This window comes from Streptopelia decaocto, assembly GCF_964273445.1.
Source record: "Streptopelia decaocto genome assembly, chromosome: 11".
Taxonomy (NCBI): domain Eukaryota; kingdom Metazoa; phylum Chordata; class Aves; order Columbiformes; family Columbidae; genus Streptopelia; species Streptopelia decaocto.
The window spans coordinates 7708482-7723027 of record NC_138666.1 but is presented as its reverse complement, the minus strand read 5'-3'; the positions used below and the strand labels follow the sequence as shown (position 1 = coordinate 7723027).

General features: G+C 49.6%; 1 protein-coding gene across 1 annotated transcript; it reads right to left on the bottom strand.

Moving 5' to 3' along the window:
* Positions 1 to 11222: 11222 nt before the first annotated feature.
* On the bottom strand, positions 11223 to 14093 carry FOXF1 (forkhead box F1; the record flags this gene model as incomplete). The annotated part of the gene is made up of 2 exons (XM_082062685.1): positions 11223 to 11383; positions 13034 to 14093. The coding sequence occupies 2 exons, from the start codon at positions 14091 to 14093 to the stop codon at positions 11223 to 11225; spliced, it is 1221 nt and encodes a 406-aa protein (XP_081918811.1).
* Positions 14094 to 14546: the final 453 nt, after the last annotated feature.

Below are 14546 nucleotides of genomic sequence, written 5' to 3'. Positions count from 1 at the left end.
TCTTGTCTCTTATAATTTGGTGTGATTCCATTGTCTCTGTGCAATTACATTAATATTAATCATTGTAGTGGGAAGGAAAAGCAGACAGACCACAGTCAAAACTTGTGGGTGACTGGTCTGGTGTGGAGTTTTTGGAAGAGTTGCTGGAGATTGTAGCACAGCCTGTTCCTCTTGTGCCTTTGTCAGCACCAGTGTGGTCTTCCTGCACCTACAACATCAGACAGTGCTGAGGGTCAAACAACTTTTCATTGTGAAAGTGCTGTCAAGTACTAGCTTGAACAGTAAGAATTGCACACACATGAACACTCAGTTACAGTGTAAAGGAGAATGATGATTTATTTGGTATGGCTTTTATTACATTTTTTTTTTCCCCTTTGGTTTCCTATTCCTGAAAAACAAGTTGAATTTTGGCTGAACCATCCTTTCTAAACAGAAGCACTTTTGCCATTGATGCTGGGCACATAGTCAAAGTAAGCAGCTAAATGGATATTTTTTTAGGTATGAGTTGGAAACTTTTTTTAGCTACAGGGTACTGTTAAGTATATTTTAAGCACATAATTCTGCCTCAAGGGTCAGACATTTCATACAGTATTAAGTAAAAAGTTCTCATCATTATCATGTTCTCTGTACAGAGGTGCTCAAGAAGAGCATTGCTTCAACTTCTTGTAAACAAAGGAAAGTTTCTGGAAAAAAATTAGTGCTGAGCTCTAAAATGCTCTCTTTTTCTCCAGCTCAAAGTTATTTTCCATATCATGTAGTCTGAATTAAAACATAAGCACTACAAACTCCTCTGCATCTTATTTCAGTAGCTGTGCACTTCAAGGGTAAGAGTCAGGAGTTATGTTACTACTTAAACATACTCATCACATCGTGAGCTTAGAAAGCAGAGGAAAGGAAAGAAAAAAAAAAAAAGTTATACATTACTGCCTTCCACTTCCAAATAATGGTAAGTTAAGTAACATGATCATTTGATGTTCTTTTTGACTCTTGCAATACTGCTTGCTGTGCTGAAGATGCCCAAGTGACCTTAGCAGTTAAAAAGCAGTTATTCTGCCAGTGAAAACTTCCAGCATTGAAAATTATTGCATAAGAGATGGAACCAGGGTTTTTTGGTCAAATTGGTGGGAGTTTCATCCTCTACCATCTTTCCTTTCTTAACATCTGAAGTTTCGGTGCAGATACATTTCTATGTTATGTGACACATAAATGTTTGCTTGCTTTGCTCTCAACCCTGTGTGCAGTCAGTGTCTGGTGAGGGTTTTTTTGGATAAACACATCTAGATATTTTTTGTTTGTAGCTGTGGTTTTGAGTGTAATCCCTGGGGTGAGCTGTGCTGGGTCTGTACCCAAGTGGGCAGATCTCTGCAGTTCTCTTTGAGCCTGTTGCTTTTTTCCTGTCATGTATTGTGAGGTCCCATTTCACCGCACTACCTAATAAATATCTCGTTACCTTCCAATAGGCAATTAACAATCCAACCGTACTATGGGAAGATGTTAACTAGACCAAGGTATGAAACTGTAGTTAGGCTCAGAGAAGAAAAATAATTACTGTAAGCTTAAGCTAAGCATGTTGAATGGACTGGAGTAATAATGTTTATGCTATGATAACTGTATTTCCAACTTCAGTATTAATTTTTGATCCAGGTTATTAATAAACAGCAAGGTATTTTGGGCCTTGCTCTCTTAAAGTCAAAGAGTGTTTTTAATTCCAGGTAGCAGCAGCTTCACATTGGTAGCCTGTTGCAAACCCACCAGCAGCTTCAGCAGATCAGTAGCAACTGAAGTGCAGGTAGAAGTGTCATTTGTGCCATCTCTGCTTCAAGAGCAACAGCCTGCAGGAAAGGAGTGAGTCCAGGCAGCTGTTGAAATTGGAGCCTGAAGCTGCAGAAGGCTCACCAGAGTTCAGAGCTGCTGCAGAGATTTAGTAGTTAGGGGTTAGATAGAGGCAAAACAAAGTCCTCAGAAATCACCTTTGTATTGCTGTAGGATTCTCACAGGGAATTTACATTCTGGAGGAAAAAAAAAAAAAAAAAAGAGCTACATGACTTGCAGCAAAGCTGTTCTATAAGCTTACCTGTGCAGAGAAGGGTATAGCTCAGGCTTTCTGAAATGTGTCATGTACCAACACAGCAGGAGTTGGAGCCTCTGAACTCTGAAATGGATGCAATTTCTGTCTTGGACAGCACAGGAAGCAGTGACAAGGATGGAGTCCTTGCTGCTGCTTGGGAAGATGCTCATCTTCAGCTCAAAGATGTTTCAATGTAAGATGCTAAATTGCTATTTAATTAAATAATGCAAGACTGCCCAAGGCACATGCCTACACAGCCTTCTGGTGTCTTTAGCTGTATGATGTGGATTTTTTCTTGTGGGCTGACCACGTTCCTACTTGAGGAAACAGCAGATTTTGAAGAAAAAGTGAATGGGACAGCCTGGATCTCTTAGATCTATTGTTCCAGGCTCTCTGCATGCTCAAGAAGACTTCAGCTACACATGAGTCCCTTCTGACTTTTCTCTAAATCCACAAAACTCTGAAATGGAATACATTTTAGTGAATCCTTGGACTCTGATCTCAATGAAACCTGAGGAACTGCAGCCTGCTTATGTTTTACTTCAGCCCAGACCAAGACTATGCAAGACATCTTACTGACAATCAAACCACAAAGTTTGGGCCCTAAAGAATTTACAGTCTGAATGATCAGGCTTTAAAGATGAGAACCTTTACTCAAGCAATAATTCATGTTGTACCTGTTGTAGTTGTAGCCTTGCTGTTAGCACATAGGTTGATTTAGGTTATCTCTATGTCGATGTGCCTCATTTTGGGTGGATACCAGCCCTTACATCCCCTCTTTATTGCTGCAACTGAAGCACCAGTCCAGGACTCCAGAGTCCTGAATCTTCAAGCCTGTCCTCTGTAATAACATTTTTGTGCCCAGAGCAGTGGGGAGAAGATGTCTTTAAGCACATAACTCCCATTTTCTTTCTGTAGGGACAGGGGGACATCCTTGCTTCGTAAGACTCTCATGATAAAAACATCCACAATGCCAAAGTGCCTGGATGCTGCAGAAAAGTTTGAAATGCTGGTGATGGATGGGTAGTCTGCTTTTAATAGGAAATGAAGTGATCCCTAACACAGTCTTGATTTTCCTTCACTTGCAGCAGCAGAGGAGCCGGCATCTCACTGCTGTGCGATGAGAAGAAAAGTTCAGCAGTACAATAGGAGCTTTACTGAGCCAACTTTGTTCAGAATTAATTAAAAATGAAGTCTTTCTATTCTCTGTGCAGCCCGATGTCCTTGCTTGTCATGTGGTTTGGTGCATTCTTTCCAGCTCCTTTCATGGCACAAACAAGTTGTGATGTTGTTCCTGCACGCCCCTCTTTTGGAGGATTCGGTGGGGAAAGATGCTGAATGACTGGAGACTGGTCAGTGTGAGCAAACCCAGCTCTGCTGTGATGGCAGCTGAGAGGGTGTGGGATCCAGCAGTGACCACCCGAGGTGCTACATCATGGACTTGAACTTCCCAGGGTGATTCTCCTGCTCTTCCCATCCTCGCTTGTGGGAGAGATGCAGAGAAAAAAAAAACAGGATCGGATGAATGGAGCCTCTACCAGATCCATTCGGCTGGAGAACACGGGTCATTTTGGAGGGGATTTTCTTTTGTTGAATGATATTAGTCACAGCGTGGTGTGTGGCATAGCAGCGAGGCAACATTGCGATCTGCTAACAATAAAAGCGAGGTGGCTAACTGCCACTCGGTGCTGAAAACTATACAATTGGTTGGGTTTTCCTCCAGACAGCTCTGTCCATGCATTGCCTGGAATGAGGACAAGGCCACACAGCTTCAATCCACTGAAAACAGCCAGTAAACAAGCCATGTTGCTGTGTAGTCTTCTCTGAGTGACAAGAGTCAGAGTGTGTGTGTTTCTATCGAGAGAAAAAGGAAATTAAAAAAAAACACACACACACCCCCCTCACTATCAGGGTGGGAAAGGAGTAAATTCCTCTCCTGCATCCCACAACCAGGTCCTCATCCAGCCCTCTGGCATCTCTGCACACCAGTCCCCGGCCCCTTCCCAGAAAGCAATCTGGCTTTAGTTCGGTATCTTTGCAGACTAATAAAATATCTCAGAAAATGGATGGTTAAATACTGTCTTCAAGTCATGCCTTTTTTTTTTCTACTTCTGTAATTTCATCCTCTTCTACTGCTCCAAAGAAACAAACAAACATTTTTAAGGGAATGTGTCCATTGAAAAAAAAAATTAAAATAATAAAAAAAATCTACTACTGGGCCTGAGTTTTTCTCCACAACTGCAGCAAGGGATGAGGAGGGGGAGGAAAAGCGTGTGCTGGGATTTCTCTCATTCCGGTTCCTCAGAAGGAACAGCCCCGTGCAGCAGTTCTGGCTTTGGAGGAAACATCTGTGACTGTGGCCACATTACTCGGGCAAACACACCCCTTGGTGAGGTAGCCTGTTGTGTACAAATGCTTTTATTTCCTCATTGCCATCTATTAAAGATTATCTCCCTCCAAGAAAAGGACACCATTTCCCATGTTTTCATGTGTAATGTCCGTGATGTCTGCTATAAACATCATGAAGCGTTTCCCCGCCCCTACACTGACATAGGTAGAAAAGCCACTGCTTTTCATCTTTGAAAGCACTGCAGAAATGTTTAGGGTCGTGTATCCTGCCATTGTTCTGGGCTGAGCATCCCACTGAAGTCACGGGGAGAAATGAGTTCAGGATACGGACCTATCTAGTCAAATCTTTACAGTGGCCCCAACAACATCCCCGTTTTACGGGTGGGAAAATGAGAAAGGCAGAGGTGGCTCCTGATAGACGAGATGCAACTGGTAATTCCTACCGCTTTGGAAAACAACTAGAGAGAACAGACTAGAAACTCATCAAAAGCTCTTTCTCTCTCTCAAAAAAAAAAAAAAAAAAACACCACAGTGTGATAGCCTTTGCACTCTTCTATGTGATGGGTACCTGATGTCCCAGGTGGGCATCTTGTTGCCTCCCAAGGAAGAGCTGCAATGTCGCGGTCCCTGGTTCCATGTTCCTGCTGGAGCCACTGGCCAGCCCTGCTGTACGATCCTCCTGCTCCAGGTACCCAACACCAGCCTCTCTTCAGTCCAGGGACAAACCGCAGCTCTCTTGCCCTGTGACAAATGAGACAGAAATCAAGATACTTTTCCCCAAAACGTCCCTCCAGAGGTCTAGCAAGTCACAGAAGTGTGTTACAGTCCACCCATCCCATGCAGGAGCACACAGAGCTAAACCAGGGTGATTTTTCCTTCTTTGAGGACTAAGGCAAACATGCAGAACTGTTAGATGGGAGGGGGGCGGGGGGAAAAGGGCAGGGAAAGAAGGGAAAATAAGGGAAACATTCATGAAATGCTGCAAAAGCTTCTACATTTCTAGTCATTAGTGTATCCATTGCTGCCACTCCTTGGTATTTTTGAGTGAATAATTGTTCAGACAAGCAATACTTGCAGTTTTTCCAGAGGGATATCATGTTTTCAGAGTCTTTCCAGGCACCTGCGCTGCTCAGACTCCGAAGCGTGGCGTTTCCATCCCTCTGAGGGAGGTGATCACTCTGCAGTGGCTTTTCTTCACCACCGCAGAGCAACACAATTGCTGTAGCAACTTCTGCTCCAAGTGAACTTTGGTACCGTAAGTCCCTGCAAAACTTTCCAGGTCCTGTCATCTTGCTTTCCCAGGTGTGTTTGCTTATTTTTTCAGTAATTAGCCTGAAGCTGAGCTGAGCCGCAGAATTGCACTTTCTGTACCATTCTGGGTCTTTCAACTTCTGCTGCTTTAAATAAACAACTATGTTTAGGCTTGTGTATTTATTAATACACCAGTGTAAGAACTGCTGAAGGAACGTGGCACTGCCAACATCCCCACATCTCTTCCCATGATTAAATAGAGATGGTTTGATCTCTAGGACTGTCACTTGCTGTCTGATGCTTGTACCAGGCTCCTTGGGATCACTTGGAGGACTTGTGAGAACTGTCCAAGCAGACGAAATTCATGATTACGACACAATGATCCACCTCAGTGAATTTTTCTGAAGGATCTGTGTCTCCCTTACAAACGTTTAGCTCATTTTAAGAGTGGCTTTAAAACATTAATCAGAAGTTTGATGAATCAGAGCAACCCATGATAACTGGAACTGGTTTCAAAAAACCTGTGCGGATAGACAGGTCTCCAGCCCAGATGCTCAGTAACAGTAAGGTTCACTCCTGTTATCTTTCCGTAATAATATTCTGATTTTTAGTTCCTTACCAAGCAAGATGAACACTGGCAGTGAAAATTATTTAGAAAAAAATCAACTGAGCCACATGCTTTTCCTCACTTGTTGAGCCGATCTGACAACTTTCTATGAATAACATCAGTTCACGATTGCAGAGCTGCTGCTGGCACTTGGGGACATCTGCTCATCGGGGGGTCTCATCAGCCAAACACACACTCGCCTGCATCAGGTATTTTGTTCCTGAAGACAACTCCCAGTGGCAAAGATTTCTTGGCAGGGATGTGCAAAGGTGAAGCCCACAGTTGCACCCGAGCACTGTCTTTTCCTGCAGAGCAGCAGCCGTGCTCGTAAATATGCACAGCAAGGGAACAAATGTTCAGGTGTGCTCTTGCAAAAAGCATTTCAGGGACACAGAAATCAAAGCCCCCTCTTCAAGAGTGACAAGAACAGTGGCTTAGATCCCCCAAGGTCCCAAACTTCTGGGTTTTAAGGAAGAAATCAGGAACACAATTGTTCTGATGGATCTGAGCCTTTACCTGCTGATAAGTTGGTACCAGACTCAGAACTTTGCCTTCCAAATACCTGTTTAAGATTCAAGAGTCTCACCAGTAAAGTCTCCAAGGTACCCAGTTTTTTGCTAGTCTGGGTCATCAACCCCATCCAAGAACATCGTGTGCTGAGTTTCTGTATTCATGGGCTACTTCATGATATCCCATGCCAAGTATTGGTATCTGTCCCACCTGGGCACAGAACAGGCCTGGTCCAGAAGTGACCCAGAAACGAGTTTCACCTGGCAGGTTCAACCACTAACATCGTGATGCTAAATCTGAATAAAAAGGGACGTTTTCCTTCAGAGCTCTGGATGTCAGAAAGAAAAAAGGGAAAAAAAAAAAAAAAATAAGCAAGCGTTTTACACTCACTCCGTGGAGAAGATGTGAGAAGCCGCCGGAACAGGCGGGTTTTAAGCCCAATTTGGGGAAAACCGCGGCAGGGGCGAGGCGCGGGTGGTGCCGGTTCGCCGCCAGCAGGTGGCGCTGCCGCCACGGGAACGGCACCGCCCGCCGCTGTCACCCCTCGATACCCCCAGAACCTCCCGGCTTCCCGCCTCAACCGGCACCGCAACCCTCGGCAGGGATCCATCCAAACCCCCCCATTCACCGAAAGGCTCCTCATCGGCATCCCTGTCCCCTGCCGCTCCCCTGCAAAGAACGACAGGTCACCCCGAGGGTCCCCCACTAAATGTGGGTTTACCCCACGGGGGACCCAGCCTCACGTCTCCTTTTGCAGGGGCTCCACAGTGCATGTCCCCGCTTTGGAATCCCTGTGTGATCTCACCCTCACTTGAGCTGTGCCCCACATGGGACTGTGCGCCACCAAGCACCCCAGGGGACACGAGGGCCAAGTGACAGCAGTAAAAGTGGCTCCATGGTGGCCCTACAAGGATGGGGGGAGCACAAAGAAGCATCAAGGCTGTCAACTTGCCTCACCATCCTAATCCTTGTTATGGCAGCACACAGGCCTGGGGGTGGCTCACCCAGGGATCCCCCAGGTCTCCTGAGCCAGGGATACGTCTTGTGCCAAACCCAGCTGGAGACACCAAGGCCTGCTTCTCATCATGCTCCAAAATTTCAGCCCTGTATAAAGCTCATGGGCCTGCACATGGTATCTGCAATGGGAAACTCTTTCCTATAGCAGAAATAAAACTTTAAAAAAACAAAACAAAACAACTGTGTTGTTTTATCCCATACAAGTTGGGAAGAGGGTGACGAGGAGCAGTGAGCAGATCGTTGATACCAAACCACGATCAGATCTGGACCCTTACGTGAGCAAATACCACATTTCTGAGCAAGCCTATGTCTCATCTGCTCCTACAAGGCTCCAACAGAATTTCTGAGCAAACTTCTTTCTCCTCACCTCCTACCAGCTCCTAAACGATCCTGCAAACATACAAGCAGAGCTTGTACAAATTGAACACTTGTGATAGCAGCTAGACTTTTTTTTTCTCTCCGATCCCCTGGGACAATAAGTGTGGGGAAAAAGCATGTTTGTCTTGTGCAGAAGAAGGGCTGTGGGGTTTCATCCTCTCCTCCCTGCTGTAGGTGTCTGAGATGGAGACCTGTCTGTTTAGACTGTGCTCAGTGGCTTGAGGAATATGTGGCGTCCACGGAATGCGGTGGTTCTGTTTTTCCAGGTTGGAAAACCGACGGGAGGGAGAAAAGTAAATCATGTAAACCTTTGTTGGGGACCAGATATCAAACCCCTTTCAAGCTGGACCTGAGGCTTGCAAGGTTCCAGCCTGCCAAGCTGTGAAGGCATCAGCACCGCAGGCAAAGAAGAAAGTCCAAAATTAATCTGAAGGACGAAAATGAACCTTAGAAGTGACAGTGAGATTTCAATGAAGGAAGAATCATTTGGCAGAGACCAAACTCCTAACCCTAGGCCTTTATCTCAGCCACACCTAGCAGAGATATGTGCTTCGGGAGCAAAAAAACCCTCAGTTTTCAGCTTGTATATAAAAAAAGATGGGAACAGCGCGACTCACCTCCAACAGGGATGGGCAGCAATGCAGATGGTGGAGGGAAAGATCAGCCCAGAAAGGCATAATAACAGGGGAAACGCCAATAAGTGCTGCAGGTTGCTTGCTCTTAGCTTAAACAGATCTGCTCTCAAAAAGAAGAAAACAACTCCCCCTACCCCCAAAAAAAAACCCAAACGCCCACCAAAATAACTCTTAGGAAAAAAAAAAAAAAACAAAAACAAACAAACTAAACCCAAACAACAAAAAGCCTGCTTCCTAAGAAAGGCCTCCACCAACTCTAATAAAGCCTTTGCCACCTGCCTTAATTAAAAGAATAATTAAGTTTTTTCTTTTTTTTTTTTTTGTTAACAGCTAACTTTGCTTTTAATTAAGCTGATTACACACAGCTTGGCTAATTAGTATTCAGTAACCTAATTTCCCTGTATAAGGACAGAAACACACAGCCAATAATCAGATCAATTCCCATGGATCTATTTTTTTATGTGTGTGTATATTCCTGCTATGAGCGTTGATATAGACATATTGCCCCATAGATTAAAGCAAAATTTTCTGGATATGCTCGTATTCTCAATTAGACCAAATAAACCCAAACTTCTCAGAAAAAGACCTCTTAATGCAGATGAGCCGGGCTTGTGTTCCCTCGCTGCGGATTTAGTGCAGGACGGTGGTGGTGCAGGAGTTCATCTGCTTTATTTTTATTAGTAGTATTTTTTTCTCCCACTTCTTCACGCGAGAACTTTTAGCGTGTTTCTCGCCGTTCCCAGCGGAGGCTCCGGCTGCCCCAGAAATGCCCGTGTGTCCCTCCCGGGATGGAGGAGGAGAGAAAAGGAGCCGCGGGTGCATCCCTGAGTTGTCTCCGAGCAAGAGGCAACGAGCTGTCAAACGCCGCCTTCCACCTTCTCCTTGGGAGAAAAATAATAACAATAATAATAATAATAAGATAAAAATAAAAATCACCTCAGGATTTCCTCCCTCCTCGTTTCATTATCCGTATTTTAAATATTTATGCGCAGCCAAAGACGGGGACCAGGGAGCCCTCGGAAGCCGCAGCCAAACCCCAAAAAGGCCCTTTCGAGATAGGGAATTTTTGCACGAAACGTATGAAGATTTGCAGCGGCCGGACTGGGCGCTCCGCGGCCTTTCCGCCCATTGCGGAGCGCTCCGCGGAGCCCGGCGGAAGCCACAGACTCCTCAGATATAATTAGGCGTGTTACACCGCGTGCTCGTTTATTTGCTGCTCATACAATCGTGAAGCCCATGTACAAATAACATACATGTTTTATTTGGGTTCGATTTTTTTTTTCTTTAGGGGACAAAACGTACACAAAAGGGCAAGGCGAAAAAAAAAATTAAACCAACAACGACAACACATAATTACAATTTTATACAGTGCAGAAAGAATTAAAATAGGTGTCACCGAACTGTACAAAGTCAGGGCGAAAAAAAAATATAGAGGGGGAGGGAGGGGAATAATCCTTCATTATATATATATTTCTATAAAAACATATGGAGGATTGTCTTTACACAGAGACCATGATCGGTTTAAAATTTACAAAGGTTAACTAAAAAAAAAAATCTATATGGCAAATATTGCCAACAGAGATTCACCGATTTAATACTGATCAGCTGAGACTACTCGTGTCTCCATTATTAGCAACAAGTAGAATAAATAACAGAATGAGCATGGCTGTCTCTTTTCAAAGTGCCTTATTCTCTCTGCATAGGGTCTGATCCTGCAGGCAAAAAAAAACCCAAAAAATAGCTAAAATAAAAAAAAATCCCTCTGAGGGATTTTTTTTACCCGTTGGGTATTGGCCGAAACGAAAAAAAAAAAAAAAAAAAGTAAAAAAAAAAAATATCTGAAAAAGGGTCTCAAAGTGAGACGGGACCGAAGGGGCTGGGGCGGGGGAACCCGGGCAGTGACTCCGCTGCTCCCCGCGGTGCAGCGCGGAGGGGCAGCGGGATGCGCTGGCTTTAAAGTCCGGTCCTTTCCAACCCCCTCAGCCCGATCCGACTCTGCGCCTGCCAGCCGGGATGGTGGCATCGCTCAATGCCAATTACAAACTGAATTAGTAATTTTCTTTATTTTTTTTTTTTAAGAAGCATCATAACCTCATTTGTCAAACCCTTAACCCGAACTCGCAGTCGGGTTTTTTTTAGGGGGGAGGGAGGAGGGCTGTTTTTCGCTTTCCTCTCAACCCAACCCCAAGCGCAGAAGCAGAAGAAGGCAGAGACCGTCGGTGATTAAAGACCCGCGGTGGAGGCCGGGTCGGGCCGATGCTCAGCTCCGGTGCTCCTGTTTATCCCTCCTGAACAAAGCCAGTCTGCAGAGATCCCCCCCTTCCACCGAGAGGGTCCTGGAGGTGGGGGGCTTGATGGCCTGGTCAGGCCTCGCCCTCCCCAGGAGGTGTTTTTTTTCCGCCCCGTATCACATAACGCACGGCTTGATGTCCTGGTATGTCACTTGTTGGTGGTAATAGGAGCCGCTGCCCGCTGAATGCATGGAGGAGGAGGCCATGGCGTTGAAAGAGAAGACGAATTCCTTTCTGTCGCACATGCTCGGAGACTGGGAGTGATACCGCGGGATGCCTGCGGGATGGAGGGGGAGAAAGATTGTCAACCTTCGGAATTATACTTAGTAGAGGAGGTTGAGCACGAGGGGGAAAAGACGCCGTCTGGGACTAACAAAATTTTTAAAAGACAAAAAAGCCCACCAGACTTTCCGCAGCCCCCGGGTGTCAGCTCGAAATTGAGGGTATTTTTGCACGCACACAAATACACGGGCAGTTCCGGGGCTCCGCGGGTGCGGACAGGTGCGGAGGAAGAAACCTCCGCAGGCCTGGGACGGTGCGGCCCAAGGACGCTTCGAGGAAATGGGATTTACTTTGGGGTGCGTTTAGATTTTTCCCCCATTTTGCCCCCTTGAAGGTGCCGGGTGATTTTCCCATCTCCTCCTCCTGTGCGGAATGTCCGCGGGGTGCGGAGCGGGGACAACATATTCGCCCAGCGGGGCCGGTGGCAGAGACCGGACAGAGAGGCCGAAAGCGAAACGCCACCGAAAGCCGGGCTGTTCCTGCCCTTTCTGGCGCCACTTCGGGATAAAAAAACGCCCTGTAAATTTGAGGTGCTCTGGGGAGAAGCGCCCGGCCGGGGCCCCCGCTCCCCGCCGCTGTTAATTTGGGTGTTAATTCGGAGCGTTTCCGTTAAGGCCGCGGGAAGGCCCGGTGGCTCCTCGGGACGGATTTTTGCTGTTTCCAGCGGATCTGGGTGCGCTCACCCCGAGCGGGGAACGATCCGGGTGTCCACAGGCGGGCGCTGCCCCCGGCCCGGTGCTGTGCCCGGTCTCGGCCACTCCGTACCGGCCCGGTTGATGTTTTTTTCCCCGCTTTGCTTCGTGTTTCTGACCCGCTAATGCTCTTTTTCACACCCATTTCTTCCAGGCACTTCCCGCTCCCCCGAAGGCCCGAGATGATGTGCAGGGACTCCCAAAACTTGCCCCTTCACTCGACCACGGCTCTCAAGACTCCCCCGTGCCCCAAAAGGCCAATCCCAACCCCGAGGTGAATTTGGGCCGCAGGATGAAGCCCAGCGCTGGTCCCGTCCCTCCCAAGGCCTCTTCCCGGCCGAAACACCGTCTTCCCCCCTTCCCCAGGAGCGAGGGCAGATCCAGCCCCGGCACCTCCATCCTGGGGCCGGGACGAGCCCGGGCCGGGGCTGCGGGGAGCGGGGGGCCCGGGCCACCGACTTCCGCATGGGCGGAGGAGCAGAGGGAGGCGATGGGCCTGGAAAACACAACCCCGAGAGGAGCTGATAGCTGTGGACGGGAGGGGGAAGGATGGTGGACACGTCGGTGGAGAAATCCCCCATTTTTCTCCCTCCGCAGGCCTCTAGGTCTCGATGGAGGCGGAAGACCCCTCGGGCTCATCCCCGACGTTGCATTCCCGCAGCTCCCCGCCTGCCTGCGCCCATCGGTTCTGGGCCTGGAGCGGCAGAGCAGCCGCCCCGGGGAGCGGAGCCTTGGCCCGGCGGTTCCCAGTCCCGTAGAGCGGGTCCCACATCGGGGCGAGCCCCGACGGCTGCCCGGTTACCCCTGGGAAGGGAAGACGAGGAGCGGGGGGGACGACAGCCTCCTCCCCAGCATTAACACTGTCCGCGAAGCTCGGAATCCACGCGTGACTGCGGATCGTTCCCGCACCACCGGCATCCCCCGGGTCTCTCCCATGCGTGTCCGCGCCTTACCTTGCAACTCGGCGGTATTGTGGCTGTTCTGGTGCAGGTAGGACTGGTCGAGGGAGTGCGTGGAAAGGCTAGAGGAGAGCGCGTTTGCCGTGGGGTTGCAGGGCGAGAGGGGCTGCTGCTTGATGTAGGATGTGCCGGTGTTCAGCGCCGCCGAGGCGGACGGTGCCCACGCTGAGGCCGAGCTGGAATAAACAGAGTGGGGTTCCATCACTCCCCCGCCGGCGAGCAGCGGAGAGGCGGGCACGGAGCTCTCGTGGTGCGGGTAATCCCCCGCCGAGGAGCCGGTACAGCTGCCCATGTAGGAGTGCCCACCGTTAGCGGGCAGGTGGGGCACGGAGTGTCCGGCGAGGCCCATGCCCTCCACGTTGCTGGACAAATGCCCGTTCATCATCCCCAAGCCCCCTTCGAGGGAAAGGCTGTTGGGGGGGCAGGACAGCCCACCGGCCGAGCCCTGGAAGCCGTAGCTCTCGGGGAGGTGGTTGAAGCTGAGCCCGTTCATCATGCTGTACATGGGCTTCAGCGCCTGGCATTTCCTCCTAAAACCGCGGGGTCGGCGGCGAAACGAGCCCTCCTCGAACATGAACTCGCTGGCAGGGTCGATGGTCCAGTAGTGGCCCTTGCCCGGGCGTCCGAGACCCTTGGGCAGCTTGATAAAGCACTCGTTGAGCGAGAGGTTGTGGCGCACCGAGTTTTTCCAGCCCTGGTAGGAGCCTCGGAAGAAAGGGAAGCGGCTCTGTAAGAACTGGTAGATCTCGCTGAGGGTCAGGCGTTTGGAGGGTGAGCTCTGGATGGCCATGACGATGAGGGCGATGTAGGAATAAGGCGGTTTCTCCGGCCGCCGGATCCCCGCGTTGGTTTTCTTCGCCTTGGGACCGCCACTGCCCGGGTTGCCGCCGCTACCCGGAGCGCTGCCGGTCGCCCCGCCGGGCGCCGCGGAGGCGGCGTCCATGGCCGAGCTCTGCGGCTGCTTCTCGGCCACGGAGGACATGGGGCCGTAGCTGCTCTGCACCGGAGGAGGAGGGGGCTGAGAGGACAGAGCTTGCTGCGCTTCTGCAGTCATCTACGGCCAGGTCCGCGGCGGCCAGCCCCGGCCCTCCTCCGCCACCCTCCCCTACGCGCCCCCCCAAAAAAAGGCCACGCTGCTGGGGGCTCCGCCGCCACTCACTCCCCCACCCCCGGCCTCCTCCCGGCCCGCCGGCGGGGTTTCTTTCCACCGGGAGACTTCACCCCGCCGTGGATAAACAAATGGAAGCGACGACACGACACCCCCCCCTCCTCCTCTCCCTCCTCCTCCCACTTTATCCCTAAATCCGAGCCCGGCTGCAGAAGGCGAGCGAGAGGCGGAGGGTCGGGGGGGCCGCAGGGAGGCGGGATGGGGGGGCGGGTGGAAGCGATCGGAGCTCGGCTGCCGCAAGAAAAGAAGCCGGTGGCCGCCGCCTCCGCCTGCCCCGCTGTCCCGCGGCGGGCCGGGCTCCCGGGGCCGCCGCCGTCCCCCCCTCGCCCCGGCTCTAGC